At 37.4% G+C, this 16,925-nt stretch overlaps 1 protein-coding gene across 1 annotated transcript in view; it reads right to left on the minus strand.

Annotated features, from left to right (window-relative positions):
• Positions 1–2,284: 2,284 nt before the first annotated feature.
• Positions 2,285–16,925, minus strand: part of QSOX2 (quiescin sulfhydryl oxidase 2) — a 30,762-nt gene continuing 16,121 nt past the window's right edge. The window contains exons 10-13 of the mRNA XM_085325229.1: positions 15,441–15,563; positions 13,685–13,835; positions 9,275–9,463; positions 2,285–6,907 (exon numbers count right to left, since the gene is read on the minus strand). Coding sequence (XP_085181355.1) covers positions 6,357–6,907; positions 9,275–9,463; positions 13,685–13,835; positions 15,441–15,563 — 1,014 coding nt within the window. The 3' untranslated portion in view covers positions 2,285–6,356. The remainder of the gene's footprint in view (positions 6,908–9,274; positions 9,464–13,684; positions 13,836–15,440; positions 15,564–16,925) is intronic.

The following is a 16,925-nucleotide window of genomic DNA, read 5'->3' on the forward strand; positions in this document are numbered from 1 at the left end:
GGGGGGTTGCACTGGTGCAGGGCTGCAGTGTGCTTGCATGTGCATGCAGGTGTGTGTCTGTGTGGGCCCAGGGCTGCGTGGGTGTGTGTGGGTGTGCAGGGGCACGCGTGCAGGGCTGTGGGGARTTTTGTGTGCACACGGGTGTGCGTGCGTGTTGGCCCACATATGTACATACAAYTGTCGCTGTGCGCGTGTGCAGGGTGTGCACGTTCGCGCAGAGGCGTGTGCCCGTAAGCCTATGTATTTGCGTGGCTGTGCACACAGCGGTGTGCAGGTTTCTGTTTGCCTGTGTGTGTACAGGTGTGCGTGCTYGTGCGAGGATGTGGCTGTATTTGTGCGCTTGTGCCATGCTTTCTGGGTGCTTGTGCAGAGGGGTGCGTGTGCTCACGCAGGTGCGTGCGTGTGTCAGGGTGTGCGTCTCTGCGCGTGTGTGCGCTCCGCTTGCCCCAGGCAGCCGGAGCTGATAATTGTGGTTGTTACTGTGAGCCCGTTAATCCCCCTGAATCCCTTTACCTCCTGCTCGCGGGGGATTACAAATTAATAAAAGCAGCTTATGGGCGGGAGCCTCCAAACACACATATGTTCCTGCCGGGCGGCAGCACAGGGACTTTCGCCCAGCCGCGGGGGCGGCCCTGGCGCGGTGGCCGGGGGCCGCACGCCGAGCCCCGAGCCCCCCGCGTCGCCCACGCTCCCCCGTCGCGGCATGCAGGGCCGCGGGGGSCCGACGGCCACGTTCAGGCCCGTCTTCTCGCACCGTGCAGCCGGCAGAGGACAGGTTGGATCTGCAGGGCTGGAAAATAATGCGGGGGGGGGGGAACAGGATCTGGGGACCCCGAACAAAGTACCTAGAAGTACGAGGCTGGAGAAGAGCCGCAGCGCAGGCAGAGCACCGCTGGTGCTGCGCTCGGTACCGCCGGGTGCCAGGGCCACCTCGCTGCAGCGGCGGCCAGCTGCCCGGCGAGTCCTGGGGGGTACCGCCAGCACCCGGCTGCGCGGGGGCATCAGGACCCTCGCTGGAGACACAGCTCCTAGCAGGGCAGGTGATGGTTCACAGGGTCTCTTTTAAGCTCGGTTTTATAAGTGGATTTTTTTTGTCTGATCCTTTAAGGAAGCAGTTTAGGCCCTGGGGGTTCGCTGGCGTGTGCGGAGCTGGGAGGGGCCGCGGCAGCCGCACAGGCTCTGCAGGACGGGGCAGGCGGCAGATACCTGCTCCGGTCTGGCTATAGCAGGTGCCAGCCCCGCACAGCCACCTGGCACCCCCGGGACCTGGGGCAGCCCCATGTTAGCTCTCCTCTGGCCCAGTCCATCCCCCGCATCCACCTCACACCCCTCTGATCCAGCCCTTGCAGACCCAGCTCCAAGCCCTGGCCCATCCACTCCAGCTGCTGTCAGAGTCCTGGGCATCCCCACTCCCAAGTGACCCATCCCTACAGCTCAGCAGCTCCCTTCCCACAGCATCAGCCCTGGCCCATGGGCCGCCTCACCGCGATTCTGCCACTATTGAAAAAAAAAAAAATCCCATTTTCCTCGCCATCCCCCAGATCAGAAGTTCACTTAACGGCCCCTGAGATCAATAACAAAAGCCAAAACATATTCTCCCCTGGTTCCCTTCTGTCAGCTTTTTTTTTTTTTGTGGACAGATTCAAAGGTCTGTACCACGAGGGGCAAATTCTTCCTTGGAAGAGGGATTTGTGCTCATTTCCCTCCTCCAGGAAGACGTTGCATCACAGCCATCTTCCCAATCAATTTCTCATCGGGTTTGTCTGATACAGCGGTGAGTTCACTTAGCACGTGTAAAATGAAGCAGCGCGTTTGTTAACCCGTGGGTGCAAAGGACAGGGTACCTTCCCTCCCCTCAACAGCATTTGCCCCTGTGGTACGTAGGCAATGAGGTTTACATCAGCTTTTCCAGGGCAGCGTGCCTGGACAACTGCAGAGAGCAGCACTGTTCTCCTGTCCAGGGCACAAGGTGGCAAGGAAATGCACGTTTTTCTGAAGTGGATGGCAGTACCAAACACCAAAGCACCTTGTCTACAGTTTATTGATTTCCAAAAATATCCTGATGCAYGTAGATAATCACCATTTTCAGCTAGCCACCTCGCCCACCCTATTAGCGGTATTGCTGATGACAGCTAAGTCTGGGGGAAAAAATTCTCTGGTGTCTAGTGGAGGTTGACATCATCAAAGCCAAAGGAGAGATGTTCAGATTAAAGGAAAAGGAAGATTTTTACAGATCTGTATATATATCTAGATAGAGAATACTGACAAACAATTGGTCAGAAAGTTAACTTTTCCCAGCACTCCTGTATTCAGCAATGTGTCTTCACAAGAATGTTTTATAAAGTTACAGGGAACAGTGAAAGAAATGGAGTACAAGTTTATATGTTCCTGGTACTTTTAAAAATTATTTTAAGTTCCTACACAAAATTATCTATATGGTTTGAAATTGACCTGCATACATGCTATCCTTGCCATATAGTTTAGCTAAAAAGATCTTCAATACAGATGGAAAAAAAAGCACTATTTTGCCCAAATGTTTGCAATTTATTTTTAACAAGCACATTAGCTTACAGTTTGGTACAAAATGGTCACTTTTTCCTTCCCAGAGAGAGGTATGAGACTGAGTTAAAAAAAAACAAAGACATGAAAATGTCAAATTATTGAATTAAAATAAATAAAACATTTAAATTATTGAACCGTTATATTCACCATTTTTAACACCTCATGTGTAATACAGACCTAGTAAATACATTTTGAATCTTTTATAAAAAAAAGGTAGTTCACATCCAGTTCTGAGCAAGAATAGCAGGATGCATACACTGTTTGAAATTATTCTCTAGAACTGTAATTTTAAATTTCATTAGCTTTCTTCAGCACTTGCAGCTTTTCTTTCTCTGACCTAGCATATTCCACAGAACTCTATTTCTCTGCAGGTTTAGTATTTCCTCTTTAAAAACATCTGAATAGCAAAGAAGGCTCCATGAATTACAAAGGGCCAGAAATCCTTCTTGAACAGTGACTCTCAGGAGTTTTTGTATGATCCATAAATGTTTACAAAAACTTTCATGATATAACACAATACACAAATGAAAGTTCTGGGACTGAAGAGATGGTGGTTTGAAGCATTTTTAAAAAGGAAACACTTTGTTGTGACTCACCTACCTATAATACACCATAGCAAAGCAGCATCCCCCATTCCACGGTGGACTTAATACACCCTTACATTCAGAATATGTAAAAGGATATAATTTGTCACTATAAAGATACAAAATAAGAACAAATAAACCAAGATTTACATAACTGAACTCAAAGACAAGGACACTCTTCCAGATGAGGTCACTACTAGCACTTGAAGTGAAAGCCTTGTGTCAATTAGCTGGCAACACCAAGTTACAGCACCAACACACAAAATTGAAGTTCTACTTTCACGCTTTTAACACTCTCATGAAACAAACAAAAAAACACTGGAAGTCTCTATATCTGTTCATTGTGCCACATTTCAAACAGTGTCAAGGCAACATGAAGTTAACAGTATGTAGCAGAAGAGTTAACATATTCCCAAACACTTAAGCTGCTGTTTTAATGTCAAAATAATTCCTACAAACCTGCAAAGCCTTTTAATATGCAGATGAAAATAAGTTGAACGAGGGACAATTAAACTCATGTCTAACTGTTCAGTAAAGCTCAAAACAACAGCAGTAATTACATATTTTCATATGCATTGCAAGGTTACTGCTAGCAGGAAATTCAGTCCTACATAGGCTGGACAAATTTTCCAGATTCAGTATCTGTTGCCYGATTTATTTATTTATTTATTTAAGGGGCACTAAATGTCTTCAATTTTTGGCTGATATCAAACCCCATTCCTCCCAGTTCGGTCACTTAAAAGTTGGCCAATTTTCAAACTGAAAACTGAAATCTCTGGGCTGGTCTCTTAACTAACTTACYCCTGGGGTCTCTCCGGCACACAGGGGCACTGAAGAGCCAGTCTGGACTAACCACTACTGCTATTKCACTCTTTCTGTTGTTGCTTACAAGCAGTTTTAACATTCAAGCCCAGATCCCATAAAGACCATTACAGGGATTCTGATAAATTCCGAAATGAGACGATGGCTCGTTGTGTCACGCCCCTTAAACAACGAGGGTTTAGGTCATTARGAAACACAGACTGACTTGATGTCGTGACAACATTGAGCACACGCAGTTTTCATGCTAAGCCCTAAGCAAAAGGCGACTCCCTGTGTGGAAGACTAGGCAGCGATAGGAAGGTGCTGGCCTCTAGCTTTACGGCAGGAAGTGGAGTGCATTTTCTCACATTGCTGCAAAGGCCATTGATTCCATACAATAAACTGTATTTCCAATTCTCTTAAATCATCTTTAATGTGCTTCTGTACCTATGTCATATTATCAGTGTCAAGTGAATGGAAGTTTTTCCTCTGACACGTTTTTCACTACAAGGATTATTACTTTATGTGAACTTGTAAGCTATTTTGATACTTAAAGTAACAAGAGACAGTAACCATTGGCTCAATTTTGTTATTCCAGTTGGAAATTATGCAAAACTGGATTTTTTTTTTTGCCTTACATTTCTCAATGAATAAAATCTATTTATGAAAAACCATCACTGCTGAGTTTTTGTGCTAAATCGTAGCCCATTCATATTGCAGAGCTTCCAACTTTTCATATGAGGGCTGATGATGGAAGTAAAAAGACACACTAACAGTATAATGAAGAATGATACAATATAAGAATGAATTGGCCAGTGAGTATTTAGTCCTTCTCACATAACAGAAGAGCTAGGGAACATTCAATTAAATTAAGACTTACAAATGTAAAATTGAAAGGAAAAGCCTTTTTATATAACATAATTAATCTGTAGAACTCATTGCCACAAGAAAACATTGAGGCCAAAACCTATTAGGATTAACTAAAGATTAGGTAATGGATAACTAGAACATGCTCAATTTCARTGGATAGGATTATAAACTTCACTATCCAGGACGTGAATTATCCCTCACAGCTAGTATAAAAAAGGAACTCCTATTCCAAACGGTAATTTATAACTGCTTCCATGTTTTCTTCTGACTGCTGTCAGCCAGGATCCTGGACAGACTGATGGATATGTAAATGCAACTGCCATATTCCCAATTGCTACTACATCCCAGAATGGAAAAGCTCTTGGACTACAGGTAATTTCTTTTTGACTCAGACAGTGGAGCACTCCAGTAGAAGGACAAGGTAATGGGGGGGGGGGGGTTGTTTTTTTTTAAGTACTGTACAGGAAGCCTTGCAGCTAGCAGGCAATATTCCTTGTGACCTCAGAACTAGCAATACCAATAGGAAGTTCTTACACTGCCTCAACGGAAGAATAAATGATTTCAGTGTAATAGATCTGGACATACTAAGTTTCTTGTGACACTGTATAAATCTGTAAATTTGTTTTGGTATGCTGATCCTGCTGGAGTCCCATTTTCCTGTATTAAAAATTGTGTTTCCTTTTACAGGAGTTCATCAGAATTGGCTTCCCCCTGAATGACATAACAATAATTACTTAACTACTTTTCTGAATCATAAGTTAGAATATCCAGGTGAGTTATCTAATGCTCCATTAATGCATTCAACACCAGAGCAGGAAAAACAGTAGATCTGATTCGGTTCTCGCTTACATCTAAACTCCATTAAAATGAATGGTAGTATCAGCAAAATCAGAATCAGGCTGCTTATAGATGCACTAACTGCCCCAGACCTCTCATCCTACCAGAGACATATACATGCTTGGCTGGAATACATAAGAGAATGGAAGACTTGTTTGAACATTTAACACTTTCTACTTTAAATATGTAATGGAAACAGATGCTTAAAATGGATATGGAACTCGTCTCCTTAAAACTCTTGCTTCTCCAAATGGTAAACCTAAGGTAACAGTATATCTGTTCAGTAATCTTGTAGGTAAAAATCAGCTCTGGATAAATTAAAAAAAAAAAAAAAAAAGTCTTCAAGTACACAAAACAGTATCCAATTTCTCTCCAAAACCAGGCATAGTTAAMTGCATAACGTAATGTTTACTTCGCAAATGAGTAAAGGATGTAGGTGGTAAACCATGGAAAAACTTAACTGGAAAACGCAATGCTTCCTTGAGCAGACATTTTACAATACTGCTACGTGCCTGTGACAGTCAAATATTAGGGTTCTCACAGCAAGCTGTGTATTGAGCTAGAATATTTGTGAAATGAATTGGGAAGAAAGGGTTTTGAAACAAGGAATACTGTATATAAAATCCCTGATCATAAATATTAAAGCTGCAGCTGGAACTGAACAGCCACTTACAATGAAAACTTTGTTTCTGATTTAAAGTTCTATACAGATGAGCGATAATACTTCACTTTCCACCGTTTGGATCTCATTCTGAAAAAAAAGTACATTATCATTAAAAATAAGGATGATGCTACATAAAGTACGACACACAGGCTCATGTCTATGTTTGAAAATCCAATCCCTAAGAAAGATACAGACTGCTTGGTCTCTTTATGATCAGCTGATTCAACTGCACTTTTACCTCTATCTTTCACTGGTGAATGATTTGCTATTAGCTTATCTAACACCTTAGATTCTGAATCTAGTACGTTTTCTTGGTCCAGGATCTTATTTTCTCTGTTTCCACTTGGCTTCTTTGGTGGGCTTTTGTCTTTTGTCTCCCTTGTATCTCCATGATCAACTTCATTGGAGTCAGTCTGGCCTTCAGTGTATTTATATAAAATATTTTCATTATTATAGTGATACTTCATGAACTGTAGAACCTGGTCTTCATTCCARCTGTGTAATCCTTTAATTTCTTCATGACATGCGGGACAAAGGTCTGGAGTTGGCCACTGAACTTTGGGAAATTTTGGATCTTCACTCAGATCACCTAATTGGGAGAGAAAAAACAAAACAAAACAAAAACAAATCAAGAGAAGTGAATGAACTAAGGCTGAACTATGAGTCATTTCACTGGTGACTACAGAGAATATTTTCTACTTAAAAATAGTAATTTTTTTAAAAAACCCCCCAGCATAACAGTATATTTGTATTAATCTAAAGATGATCATGAATGAATCTGAGATTTCTAAGCTCCCTTATGGAAKCATCAGTTATGTTCTGAAGTATTGCTTCCTCTTTCAAAATACAAACACTAGATCATAATCATTCTCCTTTTCTCTAAGGAAAAGCTGTAGCATTCAAATTCTAGAATGACAGCATACCACAACTGCTACGCTTTTACAAGGGATTAAGAACATCACCATCAGGGCTTTCCGGGTTAATTTGAGTTACAGTTCAAAACAAACTGCTCTTTTGCACTCAGTACCCTTTAATCCTGAAGCTTGGTTTATAACAAGCCATTTCAAGGCAAAAGACTTGCAGATAACTTCATGTTTCCATACTGTGAACTACTCCAGTCTTACCTTGCTTTTTTCCCCCAACTTACTTTATTATTATAGCACATTAGTACATACGGATTAGTAAATTAATCTTCAGAAGATTTCACAAATACATATAGATGGTACCAAAAATGAGCAATGCATTTTTAGTATCCTCTAGCTTTTAAAATGCAGAAAAATTTTCCTGGTATTTACAAGACAGACTGCACGCTTGCCTTTGAGGCATCTTGCATTTAAAAAGCAGAACAAAACAAAACACAAAAATCTGCACTCAGTAATTGATTCGTTTTCTGTAGAGAAGTAGAAACAAAATATCTTATAGTAAGATTACAAACAGAAAACTTAGTGTACTCTTTATTTTCCTGCCAAAAAGAATGCAGTAAATTTTCTACATTTTAAAGCTATAGTAAAGAATTAAATAGAGTGGAGCTATATACCACAATCTCATGGCCCACTTCTGAAGGCTGTGCCAAGGTGTTTTTTTTTTTTTTTTTTTTTGATCAATCAGTCAAACATTATTACATATTGAAAGCTATATATTACCAGAAACACAGACACAGCTTTTAAAGATTAAAATAAATCACTGTCCCAAAAATAAAATTTAGCAAATTTATAATGCATAATTTGACATTATTATTCATTCCAATATGTTTATACTTCTTACTAAATTGGTATTTTAGCCAGCTGTTGCATCACTTAAATCAATATCCATGCGAGTTTTCCAGTAACTTAATGTTCTAAATAAGTATATTGCTCCACCACTTAGCAACTTCAAGTCAACAAGAAGTCTTTCTTTTTTTTTTTTTATTTTTTTTAAGTTATTCTCTGTTCAGTCAGGCAATAGTAACAAACATTAGAGGATGTTTTTTATTTAATACTTCATCATTTACTTTTTCCCTCCTTGGAGAAGAGAGACAAACTTTATATTCACAACAATATTTAATGCTTCATAAATCTTGGGAATTCAGCTTAACCACAATATAAACACAATATAGCATATTTAAATTGTAACTAATGCTACATTACACAGATCCATAACAGCAGACAGGGATTAAGCACAAAGAGAAACCAATTTTCTTTAGTGCTTTAGTTATTTGATATCCCCATAACAAAATGGATTAACTACAACCCAGTATTTTAACTATATTTTCAGTCTAACTGAAAACATAGCAATCTAGAGAGGAAACAAAATTTCTTTGAACAGTAATTTTGTTTTATTCGGTTGTTGATCTGCTAACAGTTCAGGCTCTTTTCTCCTAAGAAAGTCTCTTATTCAATTATCGTAATTTTCTATACAACATTTCTCCAGAACCAAATGAAGACAGGTTTTAACATCTGTTTAAACTGTTGTAGAAGGAAATTTAATTATTTTTATCCACCAGTAAGTASTTGAACTGTATTGCTCCTTTTTGAAAGGGCTTTGATTTGTACTCTGGAAAGATCACCTCATCAAGCTGCAGGTGAAATCTCAAAAGAAATGGTACCTTTGAGAACTATGAAACTTTTTCATTACGTATCATGATAGACCAACTACTCGAGGATGGTTACATCTCTGGTGTGAACTTCTCATTCATTCATGTAAGAGTTACTATTTTGTTGGTGTTTAAAGCTACAGCTGATTGGGATGCTCTAAGTTTTGCTCTATATGCAAATATTCTTAAGGATATTAGCTTTGTATACCAACATAAATGTGGAATTAGCAATAATAATTAGGAATCAGTTGCTGTTTTAAACTCATGTTACAGAATTTGCACAGCTATTTGTTCAAATATAAATTATTTTATATAAAATGTCATAACCTTGTCTTTCAGACACAGCTAGCTTTGTTGGGCTTTCCAAAGAAAGGTCTTCCATACCTGCAAGTCTATTATTCACTACATTGTGTTTCTCCCAGAGCCAGAGAACAGCCTTGTCTAGAGTCTTAACAGAATCCATGGATTCTTTAGCCATTTCTTCAAAGTGCTGAGCACAAGCCTTGCATCCAAAAAAGTGATGAATGTATCTCYGCATGATCTGAAGTACTATTTGTGGATTGTCTTCGAGACCTAGGAAGACAGACAGTAGATACATTTAGCACCATCTAGTCAAACATAGCTTTAATGTAYGCAATTTAATGTACCTAAAGTGAATCAGAGGAAAAGGAAGGCAAATACTGCTACTTTTTCATTCCATCCAACGTTATCTGCACTTTAAATATAGGAAACCAGCTACTTTCATAATTTAAAGATATCCATACCACATGTGCTGTCGTAGAGAACCTATACTTCAGTAAGTCACAGAGAGATTAAAGGGATTAAAAGTGTCACACATTTCTTAGAAGAAATACTCCCCCCCCCCAACCCCCCAATGAAATACATTTATAATACTGTCACTAAGTAGTTCAGGTGAGACATTTATTTATTCTAATGTTTCTAATGTAGAGGTTAAAATGACCTCAAAGAGTATGTTTCAAAACATACTGTTTTTAAAGATTGCCTGGGAAATCAGAGACAACTACAAGGGAATTATTTCAAACATACCGAGGTTAAGAAAATGTTAAGAGAGTGATAGCGCTATTAAAATTGCTGCACATAAGTTTTACTACCTAAGAAAAATAGCTATTTATACCAATACGTTACAAAAGTATGTAGTCCATACAATTGTGTTCAAAGTTAGCCTGAATAACGCATTAAGTGTAACAGTTAAAGGTTTAGTGTTCTTTATTGTTAAATTTCTCCCTTTAAATAACACTTTACTAGGGGGAGGGGAGGGAAACAAACTCAACTAAATGAAAACAAAACCATAAAACATTTCTCAGAAGAACCTTACGGGAATACATTTTGACATTGTTAAAGCTTGCAAAGCCCTTGCTAATATTCTACACAATTCTTTCAGAAATTGAGATTTTCTCTGATATCTTGCCCAATAATTAAATGGATGTATTTGTTATGCATTCATCATTACATTTATGCCCAGGCATTAAATTATGGTGATCTTGCTACTGAAAAATAAGAGTCAAAAGCCTTCTGATAGCTGTTTCAAAAGGTATCTGTGATATGTCTCTCTCTCCATAATTTTGTGATATTACAGAATACCAGAATCTCATTACAGTTATTAATAGCACAGCTTTTTTTNNNTTTTTTTTTTTTTGGGGGGGGGGAGGAGGGAATGCAGGCACATAATGGTTACTTAGCTATATATGAACTTTTTAAAATAACTCATTATTTCCTCCTAAAATAAATCCACACATGGTTCTTTCCATAACATTCACATCCTTATGATGAAGAAAATGAAAAAGAATAATTATTTCAATCAGAAGTAGGCTAAGGTCTTTACAGACTGCGGACTTTGAAGACTCTGCCTTCATTGCTACTGCAGGTAGTCCGTACTTCTGTAAGTGGCTGGGAAACTTGATATTATTCATGAAAAATCCTAATGGCTTCATTGCTGTCTCAGAGATTTTCTGATTCATACTTAATTGATCTAGTAAATTGTGCTAAAATGTATTTACAAATGTACTATATTTTACCACAAACACACACTTGTCAAGCGAAACACATTTTATGACACAGTGTCCTAGATTGATCAAATTACCAACTGCTGCAGCTGAACACCTCTACACAAGAGTAATTTGCAATGCAGGAGGTTTTGTAGGTTCTGTGGTAATGGGTTACAGTGCTTAGCTGCCTATTCTATTCTAGTAGTGAATAACAAACAGTTCACCAGCACATATTCCCTCCCTACGTACATTGTTTCTTGGAGAAAAAGAATCCTTAAAAAAAGCTATTCAAAGCTATCGGAGTATTTAGTTGTTATATACATGAGAAACGTGTGAGGASTGTCGTAATGCATCTTCATTTAGAACAGCAGCGCTATACTCTTCAACATAGGGAAAAATGTCTTTAAAAAAAATCATAAAACGTAAAGAATCTTTACTCAGATATTCTGTATCTATGATCGAATACGCATGTTTAAATAAAAAAAATGAGATTAAATCAGATTAAATAACAKTATAAAAAGAAAGGCTGAAAAATAATTTTGGAAAGTAGAAATGAATTTCAGGAAAAACAGTTATCAAGCATACTAAAATACGTATATAAAAAACCCACCCACAACAAAGGTAACCACTAGCAAACAATCTCTTTATGGAGGAATAGAAATTAATACACCAATTTAATTATATCTGTTCTCCTGCGTAATTTTACAGTCTTGAAAACTGAGGCAAAGTTCATTTTGTGGGGAGGTTTTTCAATGTTAGCAATAGATTAAGAAGAATTCAGATATATTTTTCTGAAAAAAAAATCCACAAGCTTGTTCTATTCACACAAATAGATACTATTACCTGAAGATACTGTTCATTTAACTAAGCATGATTAGGACTACAATGATTTTACAGATCCTCTGATGTGAACAGTTCTATTCGGAGTTCCTTTGGATTCCCTTACGCTGATCCCACTGCAGGTTCAGATTACACAGTTCAACATTAAAACATGTCAAATACAAACCAATAAAAACATTACATCAAGAAAGTCCTAGCAAGTTCATACTGGCTGTCAGACTCCACAAGTAGAACAAACTATCAAGAAAAATAAATCTGCTTTAAAAGAAAACAAACAATTGCAAAATGGCTCACTTTGTTTGTTTTTCTTTTATCAGTTCAGAGATGAATCTTCTATTAACATCTGCCATGTATCATCGTGTAATCCTCCTTTTCTCTTTCCTCCCAAACTACTGCAATTCAGGGTAACCCTAATCTTTAAAGTGGACAAGAACCATAAAACCCTACCTGTGGTGGGAAGGATTAGGGAGTACATCATGCTTTTTAGTAGATGGGATTTAAACAAGCAATAAGGAGAGGAAAACCTCCCAAGACATAATCCGACAGTCTCAGACTGACCCAATTCTTTTGCCATAAGAAGTGATCATCACATATCTGTCCCGATTTAAATTGATGGTTAAGTGTGCCAAAGAGTTTTCAGATTCTACAGGGTATTTTTAACTTTGAGCTGACTAGAGCTCACACTTGAAACATGGGACAATTTAATATGCAATTTTGTACAGTTAAATATTAAGAGCCTTTAATTTAACCAGAACACTTGTAGCAATTGGGAAAAAAATCACTAAAGAAAAAACCCAGGAAATTTATTCAGGATCCTGGTGAAAAGCTAATATATCAGCCAGTACAAAAAGCAAAATCCACCAGTCAGAGCATGGTACTATAGCGATTCAACTTACCTTCCCAGGCAGAGGGTGGGGGAAACCAATTACAGGATCATCAAGTACTTAAAAAATCCCAATTTTGCAGGAGATTCAATTTTAAGATGGAGAGATTTTTAACTGTGATTGTAAGTAATACTGGTAAAATATATATAGGCACAATTTGAAATAAAAACGCAAAATATGCATATATATCTTTCCTTACAAACAGCAGGGGAAGAATTGTGAATTTTTGATTTATAAACATTTCACCCATCATTCTTATATTTCTTGCAAAAAAAAAGTCTTTATAAAAGACAAAATAGGACTATAATCAAACAAAGCACTGCCTGAAAAAGAATAAAATCATACAGAAACCAGTACTTTAGCATTAGCAATTCTACTTCCTTTTTGCTTGGAAGACAGAGCATATACTCAAGCATTTTTCTTACACACAAAGCAGCACCAGAATATTAACATTGTTTTTAAGACTTTCTTGCTGACATTGTGTGAAGTTRCTTGTTTCACAAGATGCTGAAAGTTAGAATATCACTTGTAACAGATTAATAGTCTATGAAAATTCAACTGGGAAAAAAATCAATCATAACATTCGGTATTTATGAAATTAAATTAAAGAAAGTTTGGCTAATGGCTGTTACGCTTTTATAGCTACCAGGCTGAACTGTTAAATCTCATTCTTCTGAAATTAAATTAACAGCCCAAACTTGGATAATCCGAACAATCTTCACCCCTCTCCAGAAAAGGGAAGTTCAGACTTTCCTTTTGAAATTCCCTCCCTTTTCTGCTCTATTATTCAAATACCTTATTTACCACTTTTCTAAGCAAGGACAAACTGAAACAGTTTCGGTTGACATCAAGCAGCTGGAAGTATTGCTGCAAGAAAGCTATGCTCTGACCCCTGCTGGTACAGAAATGAAGATTAAACGTCAAAAACCACAGTCCTCCATGAATGTTAGCTGCATGCTTACATACAAAGATTTGCTCTAACCCTTTATTTTTTTCTATCACACAGTAAAACTGCTACATATATTTCTCTCCTGCCTCAACAGTTTGGCATAACTGCTGCTTACCTGTATTTATCAATGCTTTTGGTTGCAGTGCAGCTTGAACAGTTAAGGTATGAAACAGCTTCCAAAGGGAGCAGGTATAACCTCGCAGTTCTGGTCTGCTGCCCTGACATCCAACCCACTGAATTCGCTTAGTGAGAAATATCCCAGAAATCTGAAAAGAACGTGTATTTAAGATTTATGCAGCAATAGGACCTAAATTAAATTAATAAACAATTTTGGAAATGATACTTTGCTACTGAGCATAGCAAGCATGTTAAATAACTTAAAAATTCTTGAAACATGCTTTGCATTTTTGCAGTTCTTTTCATGTATTTACCTGTAAGCTAGTTTACCACTGAACACACAAGCTTTTATACTTCCYGGGAACAGCAAAGAACTTGAGACATGCAAAATTGCATAAGCAAATACAAACAAGTAATCCCATATAATGCTAAAGTGACAGGCTGAAGCAGAACATCTTCTACCTGAAAAAAGATCTGTGGTTAAATAAGCTTACAAAAAAAGCACTTCTTGCTAATAAATTCATGTTTAAGGCAAATACATTCAAAACTTGAAACAATCCTGAAGTATAATCTCTGAGATATTCTGATGAACTGCTGTTAAATTCATCCTTTTTTGCAAACATACTACATGACACTTAACACACAGTCATTGATGCTAAACCTACTAAGATGCAGATCTTGAATATCTGATTAGTCTGATGGAATACATACAATAGTTTCACATGAAACTTTATTTTAGGCACAGTATAAAAGGAAACACACACACACACACACACACACACTCATATATGCACATAACATTGTAGACTCAGGCTGAGTTATTATTTCACTAGGCACAGTAAAAATATCTTAACACTCAGTAAGAGCTATATGACTTATAGTAGTAATGTATTAAAAGGATAATATGTACAATTCATTATAAACACTATTTATTCAATATATCTAAATATATCTAAAAATCTAGTGCAAGATTTTACATTTAGTGAACTTATCTCTCTGCTTCCAAAAACACAGAATTTTCCAGAATTCAGATAGCAATCACACTTATGGAAAGAAAGATTCACATTAATTTCTGTACAAAGATGGGCCTATCATATTGCGTTGCATTATCAAACTGAGATGGGATTCCTAAGTAAGGTCTATATTGTGGCAGGAAATTGAAGAGTTTTCTAAAAACTCTTCAAAAATAATGCCCACCTCAATGGGTAAATATCTCCTTGCTTAAACTCTGACCTTAATAGAACGCTGGTGATAAAACAAYTGGTTGCATTCAAAGCCTTGAAAATCAATCAGAGAAAGAAAACAAAATGTGCATCTCAAGCACCTCAACGTATGACTAGTATATTGAATGAACAAACACTGGAGAGGCTCTCATTCAGCTCAGTTAGAGAGAGCAGTGTCAGTGACAATATACATCATACACATGTTCATGTCTATTTCGGAAAGGGATGGAGAGAAAAGCAGCTCAAAAATTTCTGCTGAGAATCTTAAATCATTTGAAGGTGACACAAAGAACATCTGTATGTTAGTCATTGCTTGTTCATTATAAAACTGAGACAGGATTGCATATTTCAATGCTCTCATTTCAATTCCTTCATGAGAATTTTTTTTCCTGGTAATGATTTCACTTCATTTTAGCCTTCTTATAACTCCATTATAACTGAGGGACTATCAGTAAGTGATGTCTTAGATTTATATAGAAACTTATCCTTTACTAATGCTGTATTTTATGCTGGAAACTAGTAACAGCTTACCCGCATTTTGTTGTTGACCAGATCTAGGATAGCATCATAAGGGATTTTGTCTAATGGAAGGCTCACCAGCCACTCTTGCAAAGTCTCTAACAACTTTACCACAGGCTGACGGCCAGGAAAAAGCTGAAGTGGGGAGAAAAAAAAAATTTTTTTGACATTTTAAAGCTTAAATCTCATTAGCACCAAGACAGTTCTATATTTATCTACACATATTTTTACTTATCTTTAAAAGCTTTAGTTAAACTTAACAGACTTTTCTTTGTTCCACGCAAATTAATCATTTGTTCTGTTTTTCAATACAAAATTATCTTATGCCAACATTTGTTTATGAAATTTAACAAGTTGCATGCACATAATCTTAATTGATAAAATGCAACTACTTAACATCATGCAGAAATACTACAGAACAACTTTGGACAGTTTATGTAAGATTTTGCACTGAGGTAATTCAGCTCAGTATATAGCTCAAGAAGGAATTTTGGTGGAGAGCTCTAGGGAACCTTTTAGTGGTCAGCATGTTAGCTTCACATCTGTTCTCTCTAACAGTAATTACATCAAAGGAAGCATCATTCACTTCAAAAAATATCTAGTCCTTTGGATCAAAAACTCAAATGGAAACAAAGACATACTAGATTACAAACTGAGACTGCCAATTCATCTTTCAACAGCAACTTTATCTAGATGACTGGAATGCTTCTATATGCATTTATGATCCTAATTTTTCAAATTACTAAACAACTGACTTCACTACTCAATAGTAAAATAGAAGCCTCTTTAAAAAGTTAAGATATTAATAATCTGTATGTAACTTTTATAGACATAAGAACCAAGTGAATCAGAGAGGCATATATCCCTTTTCACTCTTAATCTCAAAAATTAGTTCTTACAAAACTTTTGTTCAAATTTTTGTAAATGTAGATGATGTTGGTTTTCTAGAAAAGTATTTTCTCTTTCATATGTGTAATTGTGATTTCCAAATACTTGCAAGTTAAAGAAATAATGGTCTGGCAGATAAGTAGGAGGAACTGTAAAACACTTACGTCACTATTTACCCTAGAAATGGTATTTTGCATTACTGATGTTTCTAATTACTACAGAATTCTAGAGTAAGTATAGCATCTTTCTGTAAGTATAGTATCTTTCCAGCAGGAGCAGTATTTCAACAGAGTAGGAAACAGTGCCTCTATCTGCTACATTAAATGCATACAGTAATTTATGACAGAAGATGCTATACTTCTGCTAGTTCATTCTGCAGTAGTTGTCCAACTATCTCACTGACTCAAAGGCCATTTACTTGACACTGTGCCAATCTCATGGGCAAGAACTCCCTTTTGATAACTGTTTGTACAGGATGTAACAGGAGGAGTCCTGTGTATTGTTTGTGTTCAAAGAAAGCTTTTAAATAGTCAGTAATAAAAGAGTACACCTCTGAGCTACTGACTGTATATTATAATTATGTTAACTCCTGTATGATCCCCAAAATAT

The sequence above is a fragment of the Rhea americana genome, unplaced genomic scaffold (assembly GCF_003343005.1).
Source record: "Rhea americana isolate MKP2758 unplaced genomic scaffold, rheAme1 scaffold_97, whole genome shotgun sequence".
Classification (NCBI taxonomy): domain Eukaryota; kingdom Metazoa; phylum Chordata; class Aves; order Rheiformes; family Rheidae; genus Rhea; species Rhea americana.